Here is a 12,398-nt window from a genome sequence, read left to right on the forward strand (position 1 = left end):
TCGCATCGGCTTCTCATCGCACGTATGAAATGAGCATGACCGATGCGGAGTCCTCTCGGAGCTGCTTCGCGTTGAGCGCAGCAATGAAAAAAAGCTTATCCTTGCTGATTCTTGTCAAGAACGGGGAGATGTTCACTGCACAGCGACGAAAACACTCGCAAGAGAGAGTGCAACAGTTGAATTGGACAGTACCGGAGGGATCAGGGATGAAACTGATGCATGGGGGCTTCTAGGTGGGAAGCAATGCCATCCGCATCGATCCTGATGCCTAGAAAGTGCATTCCGTCGATGCTGATGAGCTTTGCCATGCGGTGTGTGTCAAAGTAGGTCCTGATCTCTTCTGCCCGACCTCTTATGGGGGTCTGGTAAAACCCGGTAGCGAGGATATCCTTCCAGGTTGGTTGTACTTGCACGCCAGACTCTCGGACCGCTCTACTGACTGGAGTGAAAGGGCGGTGAAACCTCGCCCAAGCGACGTTGTCGCCATAGTTGCGACGGATGTGTTCGATTTTACTGATGCGCTCTTGCAGGGCGACGAGGGGGGCACCTCTTGTGATGGAGAGGAGTTTTTTGGCGCGCGGGGAGAAGAATAGCGATCGAGCATCGATTGAGCCATCGGGTAGAATGCGGTAGAAGTTCACCATTCGATAGCGGTGCACGAGCGCATTGAAGGACCGATAGGATCGAGGATTGGTCAGGTCGACGATGGGACCTACCGAGTGTCGGGTATCGTCGGCTAGAAGCAAGGTCGTTGGATCGTTTTCGGCTTCGGTCAACTGCGAGATGTGCGTCGAGGCGATCGGCGTAGGAAGATAGCGTCCATCAACCACGTCGTCGAATGAAAGTGGCGTTGGGTCGAATGGGTTAGTAGGAGGAGGATCAAGCAGCTGCAGCTCGTTCAAATGTCGATGCGCGACTAGTGCCCCCGTGTCAGATGGTGTTGGGCTGCTGGGACCTGCGCCTTCGTCAACTATATCCTTGCCCTTGGATGTGTCAGCGGGCACAGCGCTGGCTTGGCGTACTAGCAGTATGCCCGCGAGGACGAATAGCGGGACACGCGTCCACATCATGCTTCTAGAGGTGCCAGAACTTGGGATCGAGAACTGTCACAAAGCATTCTGAGAGAAGTGACATCCTCGAACCAAGTCCTTCCCCTTTATATGCGCACCGCACATGCAGTAGCCTCCTAACGCTTTGCCACGCAGCCGCCCAATTCCAACGGCAGGGGGGTCTTGGTCTGCATGCTATTGTCGCCACCGCCTGCGTCTGACTCAAGTTCATTCGCGCCTTGGCCACACATGGATGGGCACAGCTGTTTCCACGCCGCGCCAAGCCACCGCAGCGGCGATGAAGGCAAGCCAGCCCCGCTGTTGGAGATCCAGTCTCATCCGTCGTTGCCGCCAATCGCAATCACGACTACCGACAGCGCCGCACCAGTCGCATGGACGCCATCACGCCACACGGACACCATCATTTCAAGCGCAGTGGCGTGTTGACTTCTGATAAGCATGTGTCTGCATTCTGTTTGGCTCGCACGCCGCAGGCGGCGTGCTCGAATGGCGTTCTTCATACCCACCATGAAGGCTGGCGTGGACGATACGACATCGACGCGGCGATTTGGACAAAAGAGATGCGATCAGACAGGCAGACGGGTCTTGCCGAGCCGAACCAACCAGTCTTCCTGGGTTCGTTCCCAGTTAGTGAGCGGTCTGACCTCTATGCGCATGCGCGTGCCCTGCTGAGCATCAGGATTGATGAGCATCACCTTGAACCTCTCTCCCGCGTGTTGGCCGGACCTGTAGAGGCGGAATCGTCCACGCGTCTGAAGCGCATGGATCATCTCGTCGCGCGATTCGCTATCGACGAGTCGCGGATAGTGAGCGAGCGAAGGGCGCCTGATGCGGTCTTGGCGATGCAAGTCCCTCAGCTCGATGGGCGCGCCCCAAAGGAGGGAGGAAAGCGAGTCGCCGTACCGCAGCCTGGCATGGCGCACGCCTGAGCTGACGCGCTCGATCTCCCGCACGTCCCGCGCGGTGGCCAGCTCGTACAGGCCTTCCTCGCGCGGCGTGATCTTGACGATGGGCGCTGAACTTCGAAGGTACCAGAAGTCGCCATTGCCCGTTCCAGCAGCGTGAAGCATCTGGTCGAGCGTGGAGAATTCGGCGGTGAGGACGGGAACTCCTCTGACGTGTGGCAGCGACAAGATGTCCGGCCGAGGCGGCACGGCGATCCCACCGCGGAGCACAAGATGACGCAGACGGTGCACCTTGGAGTCGAGGCTGTGCAGGTTCAGGGCGCGGTCGAGGTCGGGCAAGAGATCCTGCTCGAGACGTGCGTTGCCGTACTTGATCAAGCGGCCGTCGTGCCTTGCGGTGTCGAGGATGCCTACGCGGCCGTAGTAGCTGAGCGCCATCTCGGCCGTCTCTGGATCGGTGCGCGTGGTGAAGAGGGGAAAGCCGTCCATGAAGGGCAGATACTGATACGAGTCCACGTTGGGATGCAGCTGAGCATCGTGGCGCAGCAGAGCGATGCGATGCGGATGGAGCAACGTGATGTAATTCTCTACCCTGGGCGTTGGCCTTTCTACCCAAAAAGGGGCAGAGCTAGGACCGGCATCGCCGCCAACAGCTATGCTGCGGTGCGGGAAGATGCAAAGGGTGGCAAGCACCGAGGCGCAGCCGAGCTTGAGCAGAGAAGGCAGCCTCATGGCAGAGTGTCCTTGACGGCGTCGTCGTTAGGGCGGACGTGTCCGGCGTGCCGGATGGCTCTGCTTATATGCTGTGGAATCCCAGGGGATGGCCTGATCCGAGTGGCACGCACGACTTTAGCGGGGTAGCGTAGTTACGAGACAGGCTTCCTCGGCAGAGTTGAGGCACTCGATTAGGAGAGGCCGCTCGTGGGGCTTCATCTGGAGGACGCAGGAGGAGCCACCGAAGATCGAGTCGCGCTCCCGACCCACCCGATTGGCCGTGATGAGGTATCTTTGCTTGTGCAGTCGAACCTCGCCAAGCTCGGACAACGGCACCGAGGGCGACACCGAGGGCTTGGGCGGCTGAAAGAAAGGCTTGCAACGCAACGCCCAGTAGTTGATCGTTGACAGGCTGGGCTGTAGCGGCGCAGCGGCTTGGTCTGATTCAAGCTGATGGCGTTCGTCGCTCGGCGCCAACCAGGCCATGGGCATGACGAGCAGGTCCACGTCGTGCTCGACGCAGAAGGACGCGAGTTCGTAGTCTTCGAACGGGGCGGTGAATCGGAATGGGTTGAGATCCATGCAGATGGCGACGCAGACGGTGCCAAGCGCAGGCAGATGGAGCGCCTGGAATCCGCTGCCTTGGACCGCCCATTTTTCGTCGGTCTCGAACAGGAAATGCTTGCGAAAGACGTGCAGGAGCGATCCGTCCGGCGCTATCAGGGCAGCCGAGTTGTAGGCGGCGCGGTCGTCGATCGCTCTCGGCTCGGCGCGGTGCTCGATGGGCCTTGCGTCGAAAGGGGCGCTGACCGCGGTTGCGCCAGCCGCGGCTGCGCGTATCGCCTGGTCATGGTCGGAAGACCCGCGCTCGGGGAAGCCGATGACAACGTGACATTGCAGCTGCTGCGCCACATGAGCTGCGAGGTTTAGGCTCGGATGATCCGAACCAACGCACGAGCTGCGGCACGCCGAGATGAAGGCAGACACATCGCTCGACGGCGCAGGCCTAGAGATGGGGCGTGGCGCTGAGAAGGTGCTTGCATCCTCGAGGAGCGGATCGAGCTCCTCTCTGGATTCGAACACATAGCCCGTCAGCGCGAGCTCGGGAAGCACGACGAGATCGACCGGATCCGCGAATCGGTCGGCGATGAGACCGGCGGCAAGGCGCAGAGCCGTGTCTACATTTCGAGCCACATCGGCATGCTTGGAGTCGAGCTGGATGCAGGCGATGCGCCCTGGCCGCTTCTCTAGGCCAGCGCAAGTCGACATGCACGCACGACAGCTCCGAGGTCCGCGGGTGGCTGCAGCGAGCGCAGAGCCAATCGAAGCCGGATTCGGTTGCGCGGACCCTCGAGCTATCTTGAAGCAGGCCAGTCGAAGAATCTTGACGGATGCTCGCCTTCCTTCGGGTGTGGAGCAGCGTTGAGAGAAGTGATGGTCTGGTGGGAAACCCGAAGCATCACGAGGGTCTTCAGGGTCCAGGTCGGAGCTTCGCATGGATCGGACCCCGATTCGTTGGCGGTCTAACAAATCTGGTATCTCGAAAATAGCTTCCGAGATGGCTGGCGCATGGAAGCGTTCCTCTCGGCGCTCAGAGACATGCAGCCAAGCCAGGTCCGACGCGTCCAAATTTGACGCAGCTTCCCATTTTGGAAAAAGCGGCCGGCGCACGCGCACCCTTTGCTGGTCCAGCAGCTGAGCTTGGGCCAAGGGCTGTGCGCGCCCGCTGCTGTTGGTGCTGGCTGCTGCTGCTGCTCGCGGCTCGCTCGGTTGGCGGCCGGCCGTGAGGCATGCAAGGGCTGCCTCCGCAATCGTCGACCTCGCCTTCTCCCCCTCACCCTCTCTCTACCGAACCTTGTCCAACTGCCCACACTCTCGCGACCGGATCGACTCGCTTACGCTCTCACACAACGGACGCTTCATCGTACGCTTCTGCAGGAACAACCGCTTTCCGACCACTCCATACCAGGCGACAAAGCTGGAAACGCCATGGTATCGTCACAAGAGCTCGAGTCTGCCATTCGGCAGAAGGTGCGCAACGTCTCGACCCTCGTAAGTCGCCTACCCTGCTATGTATGCAAAATGACGTGCTGTGCTGATTCCGTGACGGTATCTTTGTGGTGGGGATGGTAGGTGGTGTCGGATGTGTCTGGAGGATGTGGGCAGGCGTACGACGTGGTGATTGTGAGCGACGCCTTCGAGGGCCTCAACACGCTCAAGCGTCATCGCATGGTGAACGAGCTTCTCAAGGACGAGATTGCGCAGCTGCACGCCTTTTCGCAAAAGACCTACACCGCAGCGCAGTACGAGCAGATGTCGACATCCTCCACCGCCACTCCTGCGGCGGCTGCAGCCAAGCCTACGTCGGCGGACCTTCAGGCACCAGCACCCATCATCACCGGCTCGAGGCCTTCGCACAATCGCACTGCCTCGGGCGTGTCGATTCCAGAACTCACGCTGACGACCGACGACGATACGCTCTCGGGTCACCGCTCCGTAGGTAAACCCCTCGGTAGCAACACCGCGCAGGGCAACGCAACTCAGTATCCGGGGACCGCGGTACCGCCACCGCTGAGTCCGAGCATCTCGCGTCTGCACGAGAACCGCATCCGCTCCACCGAATTCTGGACCGGCCTCCGATCCTATCTCGAACTCCAGTTCTCGGGTCCCAATGTAGAGGCAGGTGCTGCTTCGCCAGGACCGTCCGGAAGATCGCCCGGAGACGCAGAGATCGAACGCATCTTTGAAGACTTTTTCCTTTCCCAGAAACACCACCTCACCGCAAGCGACATTGCACGCGTCAGAGACGCTACCGGCATGTTTGGCATGGCCGGCGTCTAATCGGCCTTTCAATCCCACCGCTTCGTCCACTTTCGCCCTGTATCGTCTTGCTCCAACCTTTTTTTTTTCACCGTGCTTTACCCCCCGTCTTCATTCTATGAGAGTTGTGCGTCCGTGATGGAGTGAGCCGAAATGCAAGTTTGGTTGGTGTGTGAGGTAAAAGTACAATGATGATAAGATGCAGCCATCACTCGTGACTGCGTGTGGGGGGATGCGATGGATGCTTATGCGAGCCACGAGTAGACTGCACGTTTGTACTCGTGATGCATGATGGCCCACTTCATGGATCGGTGATCGGCGTTCAAGAACGCATGCTTGGCCGGCTCGAGCTTGAAGCCCACTGCCTTTTCGTCGTGCTTGCCCTCGGCCGCATCGTCGTGTGGCTTGGGCGCATGTGGGCGTTGACGCGTGATCTTGGGTGCAGTCGAGACGAACACAGCCAAGTCTGGATCCGCGAGCGCATCGACGTGTGCAGCTGAGCTCGGATCGGACAGACAGCCTACACATCCAACCACGTCGGTAGGTGGGCATGGCTCTCGGCTGTGTTTGTACTCTGGCCGGTGCTGGTTGCACTTGGGATTGAGAAAGTCGAAGCACGCCAGACGATACTCGCGCACCACAAGCGCATGCTTGGAACCGTTGCAGTGCGGGCACAGGCCCAACCTGCCAATGCTGAGGTTGGTGTTGCTCGGCAGCAGCCTGTACTGATACAGCCCGCGCATGGCTGCGATCCAATGCATCACGCACCGCGACACGATCAGATTCCGCTTGGCTCGAGTGAGAGCGACGTAGAGGTGGTTCAGCTCGTCCTGGTGCCAGTAGCTCGCCACCTCCACCCTCTGCGTCTTGTCGTTGCCAAACACCGGCCGAAAATCGTCCTCGACAACCACGCAGTCCCACTCGAGACCCTTTGCCTGATGCACCGTGGTCAGCACCACCGTCGCCGCGTCCTCCGTGGGTGCAAACCGCGTCTCGAGCAGCGCCACCTGGTCCAAGAAGTCGGAGCTTGCCAACAGCCCACCCAGCGCTACGGCAAGGCTGAGTTTGGTCTCGCCGGACCCTTCGGCCTCGACGCGCTGCACCAGGTCCTTCCAGCTCGCAAAGTCGCGCAGCAGCGAGTTGCGCGACATGGAGCGGGAGTCGTTGTGATACAAGATGTGCGCGTCGCGCAGCAGCGTCACGATGGCGTCCGGTTGGAGCGACTGGCTCGTCTTGAGAAAGATCTTGTGAGGCTGCGGAAGCGACGCTGACAGCGCAAGTGCGGTGAGGCAGAGCTTGCGATTGCTTCGAAAGATGCGCGTGTGCGTGAGAATGTCCTCGCTGTGGCCCATCTCGCCGATCGATCCCACCTGCAGAGCCACAGCTTGCCCTCCCTCGCCGAGCGCTGTCGCAAGTGCTTCGGCGCCTTGTGCTTGTGTCGCAGCAGCCCCGATTGCTTGAGTCTGCCGAGCTGCTGGTTGCGATGGTGCGCCATCGCCCTGAGGTGTTTCTGTGGGAAATTGCGATTGCTCTGCTTCGGGAGGCGCAAGAAGGTCGCGGAAAAGGTTGGCCTCGGCGTAAACGCGGTCGTTGGTGCCAAGAGCGCCACTGAGGACAGGTCGCGGCGCCGCACGCTCCCACGGCGCTGGCTTGCGGAGACCGAGCATCTCCGTCGCGATCTTGGCGACGTTATCGCCGAATCGGAAGCTCTTGGTGAGCTGAAAGTGCGCCGAGGATGGATGGAGACGCTCGTTGAAGGCCTTTGCTGTGCCGCCACGGAAGCCGTAGATCTTCTGAAAGACGTCGCCGACGATGAGGATGCCGCAGTGCTTCTGCGCGCGAAGGAGGATCGAGACCTGGGCGGCGGACAGATCCTGTGCCTCGTCGAGCAGGAGGACGTCGAATGCCTTGAAGTAGTTCTCCGAGTGGTGGGGCGCTTGGAGCTGCAGGAGCTTGACGTAGGCGTCGTGGGGGCATCGGACCGACTTTCCGGACCGATCCGGCGCGCCTTGACGGATGAGATCCCAGAGCTCCTGTGCACATCTGGCGACGGCGCGAATCTTGAGATCGGTGTCGGTGGCCACCTTTGTCGGCACGTGACGGTCTGGGATGATGGTGGCGTCGTCCGAGTAGAAGAAGCGTTGAAGGGTGGCGAGCACGTAGGTGGCGACGGCGGTGGGGGTGAGGCGGTGATCGCGCCCGGTCTGCGTGGCCATGGCCTGAGTTTTGGCGAGCTGGCCTGCGGGGAGGCTGTCGCCGAGCAAGCGGACCACGTCGCGAGCGCGCAGGTCGCCGATCTCTTGGCCGGCGGCGCGGACCACCTGGCAGAGAGCGACCGAGTGCATGGTGCGACACTGTACGTGGGTAGGGAAACGGCGACGAGCGTCTTCTGCGGCGGCCTTGTTGAAGGCGATGTAGAGGAAGCGCTTGTTTGGCCGGCGGTCGGCGTAAGCGAGGAGGGAGCGGGTCTTGCCGGTGCCTGCAAAGGCCTGCACCTTGATGATCTCGCCCGGGCGCACGTCTCGATTGACGAAGCGTGCCTGTTCGTGGGTGAGTTGGAAGGCGAGATGTGCGCCCGGCGGCGGTAGTGGCGCGATGGCGCTGGGCTTGAAGAAGGTGGCGACGGCGGAACGCAGGTTGTAGTCGAGGATGCGCGCCGATTGAAGCGGAGGGAGGTCTTGGGCGAAGGCGCGAGAGATGCGGACGAGGGCGAGATAGAGGCGGACGCAGCAGAGGACCTCGATGGCGGTGATGTGGTCGACGGCGGCCAAGATGTGATCTGCTGATGTGCGACCGACGACAAAGTCTCTGCACCACTTTCGGATGGTGGTGAAGGAGTCATGATCGTGCCAGATGCGGGTGAGGCAAGGGACGAGGTCGAGGAGATCGACGGGGGCCGACTTGAGCTCGAAGGCGCTGACGAGGTCTGCGTAGGCTTGAACAAAGCTTTGCTCGATCTGCACATGGTCCGAGTTTGCTCGGTTGGCTGGTGCCCGGGAAGCGGTGGCATCGGTGGCTGCGGCGGCATTGGTGGTTGCTTGTGCATGCGCATCTTCGTCATCGCTTGGCGCGTCGGCGTCGGAAGCGTTGAAGATCGAGTCCTCCTCGAGGCTGATTGTCTCATCGTAGAGGCGTTCTGCGTGGAGGAAGGAGGCGAGGCGCTTGCGCCACGGGCTGAAGGACTTTGCGTGGACGAGCGGCCGAATGCGTTTGTCGGCCCAGGTGAGACTGTGGAGATCCTGAAAGGAGAGGAGATGGAGGACCATGAAGACGACCTCGCGGGGTAGCCATTCGAGCACGGTGCGACGGGTGGGTCCGCTGAGATCGACATGCTGGTACGACTTGGTTCTGCGCCAGGAGGACTGAGAGAGCTTGGGCTGCAAGCGGGCGGCAAGAGAATCGTCATTGGACGATACTGTCTTTTTCTTGAGAGGCCTGTTTGACGCTGTCGATGCGGCCTTGGTCGTCGGAGGGATGGTTCGAATTGACGAGCCCTGCGGGTCGGTGGACGAGGAGGGGGCGGGCTTCTTGCGTTTGGCTGGACTGTGTGCAGTGAGCATGCTCGAGCTGGCGATGCTGCTAGAGCCGGCAGACTTTTGATGTGGTGGATGCATTTGAGACGCAATGCGTAGCGGCTCGACGTATGCGAGCGGCTGCATGGCTAGTGGAGTATGGATGGGAGTCGACCGACGGCATGTGGATGGCGAGAGCTAGAAGTCCTGACGCGCGAAAAGGTGCGTGGTGGTGGTTGATAGCAGCATGGACCTTCCGTCTCCGTTGGCTTGGATCACAATGGGCATGCAGTGTGGATGATGGAGGCAGATCGACGATTGTAGTTGTAGTTGATGAGGAGGACAGGGGTCGAGTGGGTTGCCAAGTCGGAAATCCTGCGCGGCTGAGTTTTGCTCGCGTTCTCGAGTGGAGTGCAACACGCGCGCCCCTTTGAAGCAATCTCAGATTGCCGAGCAGGCGTGGCCAAAATCGGCTTCCAAGCTCGCAGCAGTAGTCAGACAGGCTCGGCTTCTCTCCGCAGCTGATGGCGGGATCGGGAGGGCATCCGCTTCGCATACAGTCGCTCGGGGGCTACGACGTACTTGGCCTCCACCCGATGAGTACGCTTTGGTCCCACGCTTGATTGTGATGGAGAGCCAGCGCTCGGATCCCGGTGAACACGCTCCAGCGGCAAATATTGAGCTCTGCAGCTTGGACCCTTTTGCAAAGCGCGAAAAAAAGGCCTTCGCGAGGCCACTCAACGCGAGGCCAGTCACGCGAGCGAGTCAGTCCAGCAGCTCACGGCGTCAGCAGCCGCTGGCCTGGTTGGCTTGGCTTGCGCCCGTGCCTTTTGAGCCTGTCCCTCCGAATGCGCGCTTTGGATGTGCTGGCTGACCTTCCAGCGTCGGCTCAATTTGCGTCGGCGCTGCAGCTTTGACCAGGACGCGGCCAGAAGATTCAACGTTCTAGTGCTTCAGATGCACTGCTGCCCACCTCCCGTCGCGGCTCACCGTTGGCCCCTCGACACTTGTACCTGGTGCATATGCATCCACCCCGCTGTCGTGTTCCACTCGTGCCTCAAGCTCTGTCTCCAACTTCCACTCCCTGCTTGCGAGCGTCAGCACTGCCTCGGGGCCGATGGGGGTGCAGCCAAATGGCGAGCGGAGCATCAGGGCCAAGCTGGGCCAGCAAATGGTGCTGGCTGCACGTGACGAGATGGGCCGCGTCGCGCGTGCCCATGTGGAGTTTTTCGGATTCCGTGCGTCATTTCTTCCGAGGCTGTTGTTCTCAGCCGAGGAGCGGGGAGGCGTGATTTTCGGTGCCTGTTTTTTCGGAGCGTTCATGTGGACCTTATTTTCATTCTGCCGGTGACCCCTCCTCGCCAGACCGGGCGTGGTGCGCACACTCAACCAAGTCACTCGCCGCTCCTACCTACAGCGAGCAAGGATGGACTGCAGATGTCGGAAACGACAAAGGAGCCTCAGCACGTGCTCACTCTCCTGGCTCGGTTTGCGGCTTGTCCGGTGGCTATGTGCCACAGCTGCGACTGGTCGCGAGTGACACGAGGCCAGATGACCTCAATGGACATACATAGCGACGCATGGCATTCCCAGGCCTGATCCGGCCTGCTGCTGCTAAAGTGAAGCCGCCAAGCGATGTACGGAAGCCTCACGGTGTGGTTGCCGGCCGGCTGACGTTGTTGCAGAGAGTCCGAAACGCGACACCACAAACACTTCGCATTGGAAGAAAGACCGGCACTAACAGGGACACCAACTAGGTCTTACATCACGGCTGCCATGGTGTTTGTATTGCCCATCGGCGCCTGCGAAGGGCGCAAGTGCAGCGAACACTTGAAAGTGGAATCGAGCAATTCGACCTGCGGACGCCCGTAGTGAGTGTGTGCAGTAGAATTATGCACGCTCAAAAGTGACCCAATACAATACGACACGAAGCACGTCCACGCTCACGTCGCAAGGGCGCACCTTTCGCGCTCAAGCCCCAGCTCGAAGCTCGAATTTGGACGCCGGAGCAACCGCAACGGCCTTGCGCCTGCGCTCGGGGCTGGCTGCCTGTAGATTCCACCAACCGAGCATCCCTCTCGCGACAGGCATCCTTGCAAGCCCATCTTGCCGCGTCGCTCACCAAACAGCCGCTGGAAACGCGAACGTGCTTCGCTCACTGCCTCGCCCTTCACTTTCTTGCCTCTCGACATCCTCACCATACTCGACCCTTCCTACCACTCCTCTCCCAAGCCTCCTCATCTTCACCTCTCTCTCCCCCTTCATCAAGCCTGCACAGTGCGACGCCATCTTCGTCGCTGCTCACTGCGCTGTTCAACACCGTCGACTCGCTCATCGTGTCGTCGCAAGCAGAGACTCTGATCACGGCATCTCCAAGCTCGGTGTCCGCTGGAATCGCCTTCAGTCAGCATCATACAGTCTCAGCGGTCATATAGACTTGTCCAACATCCTTCAACTATCCAACTAGCTCGCCATCAACACCCGAACGCACGCCCTTCACCAGCCATCCAACCAACCACACAGCAAGCCTCTACCGACAACTGCCGACATATTCTATCTCAACACACTCTCAAAGCAACATTCGACTACCATCAAGAACTCTTCTCTTCCTGTGAGTGCCTCGTCTCTTCTGCGCCTGGCCTCGTTTTCGTGCTCCCTTGAAGCGACCGCCCCGCATGGCTGTCGTTGCTCCCTTGTCGACTCGGTCCCCCCTTCCAACGTCTCGCGCCGATCTCAGTGCTTCGTATCGCTCTCTAAACTAGCTGGCTACTGCTCCTTCGGCGTCCCATCTGCTGGCATGGCAGACCTGGGATGACGAGGACGAGGAGGAGGCAGCGTCTGGAGCAGCAAATCGACTCGCCCGTCTGAGACAGTGACGAGACCTAACAGTGCCGCAGAATCGCCAAGCCGCCGCCGTCCGAGCCAGTGGAAGTTGAACGCTGCATTTTTCGCCAGAAATGGTCGATTTTTGGCGAATTTCCGCGATTTATGGCTGCGGGTCATCGGAATTTTGGCGCTTGCAGCTGGCGATGCGCGATGCGTTCAAAGCCCAATTTCCTCGATCCTCGCGGCGGGCGTGTGGCGGCGATGCGACACGCTCTCTCTCTGCCTCGCCCTGGCCTGCGGGCCAAATTCGCGTTGGCAGTCGACGCCATTTCCAATTGAGCCTGCCCGTCGTGCCTCGAAATGCCGACTTCAGAGCGCGACCTTCGTGTTGAAATCGACGCCTCAACCCAGCGCGCAATTTCGGCCGCTCTGCTGCCTCGCTGCCTCGCTGCCTCTTTCCCATCACACTGCGCTCTGCTGTGCCGTTTTTTTTTGCTGCCTGCCTCACACGGGCAGCGCCCTCTCTTGGCTCGAGTCGTCTCCACTCGATC

General features: G+C 60.3%; 6 protein-coding genes across 6 annotated transcripts; 2 read left to right on the forward strand and 4 right to left on the reverse strand.

Moving 5' to 3' along the window:
• Window positions 1-200: 200 nt before the first annotated feature.
• Window positions 201-1,070, reverse strand: PAN0_011d4277 (uncharacterized protein; the record flags this gene model as incomplete). Its single annotated transcript, XM_014800247.1, has 1 exon — window positions 201-1,070. One exon carries the CDS (start codon window positions 1,068-1,070, stop codon window positions 201-203), a length of 870 nt encoding a protein of 289 aa, XP_014655733.1.
• Window positions 1,071-1,636: 566 nt separating this feature from the next.
• PAN0_011d4278 (uncharacterized protein) lies at window positions 1,637-2,707 on the reverse strand (the record flags this gene model as incomplete). The annotated part of the gene is made up of 1 exon (XM_014800248.1): window positions 1,637-2,707. One exon carries the CDS (start codon window positions 2,705-2,707, stop codon window positions 1,637-1,639), a length of 1,071 nt encoding a protein of 356 aa, XP_014655734.1.
• A 117-nt stretch (window positions 2,708-2,824) lies between these two features.
• PAN0_011d4279 (protein N-terminal asparagine amidohydrolase) lies at window positions 2,825-4,186 on the reverse strand (the record flags this gene model as incomplete). Its single annotated transcript, XM_014800249.1, has 1 exon — window positions 2,825-4,186. The coding sequence occupies one exon, from the start codon at window positions 4,184-4,186 to the stop codon at window positions 2,825-2,827; it is 1,362 nt and encodes a 453-aa protein (XP_014655735.1).
• Window positions 4,187-4,678: 492 nt separating this feature from the next.
• On the forward strand, window positions 4,679-5,530 carry PAN0_011c4280 (bola-like protein; the record flags this gene model as incomplete). Its single annotated transcript, XM_014800250.1, has 2 exons — window positions 4,679-4,741; window positions 4,823-5,530. 2 exons carry the CDS (start codon window positions 4,679-4,681, stop codon window positions 5,528-5,530), a joined length of 771 nt encoding a protein of 256 aa, XP_014655736.1.
• Window positions 5,531-5,754: 224 nt separating this feature from the next.
• On the reverse strand, window positions 5,755-9,168 carry PAN0_011d4281 (F-box only protein 18; the record flags this gene model as incomplete). The annotated part of the gene is made up of 1 exon (XM_014800251.1): window positions 5,755-9,168. The coding sequence occupies one exon, from the start codon at window positions 9,166-9,168 to the stop codon at window positions 5,755-5,757; it is 3,414 nt and encodes a 1,137-aa protein (XP_014655737.1).
• Window positions 9,169-10,601: 1,433 nt separating this feature from the next.
• Window positions 10,602-11,897, forward strand: PAN0_011c4282 (uncharacterized protein; the record flags this gene model as incomplete). Its single annotated transcript, XM_014800252.1, has 4 exons — window positions 10,602-10,674; window positions 10,954-11,402; window positions 11,489-11,632; window positions 11,784-11,897. 4 exons carry the CDS (start codon window positions 10,602-10,604, stop codon window positions 11,895-11,897), a joined length of 780 nt encoding a protein of 259 aa, XP_014655738.1.
• Between the last annotated feature and the right edge of the window lie 501 nt (window positions 11,898-12,398).

The sequence above is a fragment of the Moesziomyces antarcticus genome (genome assembly GCF_000747765.1).
Source record: "Moesziomyces antarcticus DNA, scaffold: scaffold_v10011, strain JCM 10317, whole genome shotgun sequence".
NCBI lineage: Eukaryota > Fungi > Basidiomycota > Ustilaginomycetes > Ustilaginales > Ustilaginaceae > Moesziomyces > Moesziomyces antarcticus.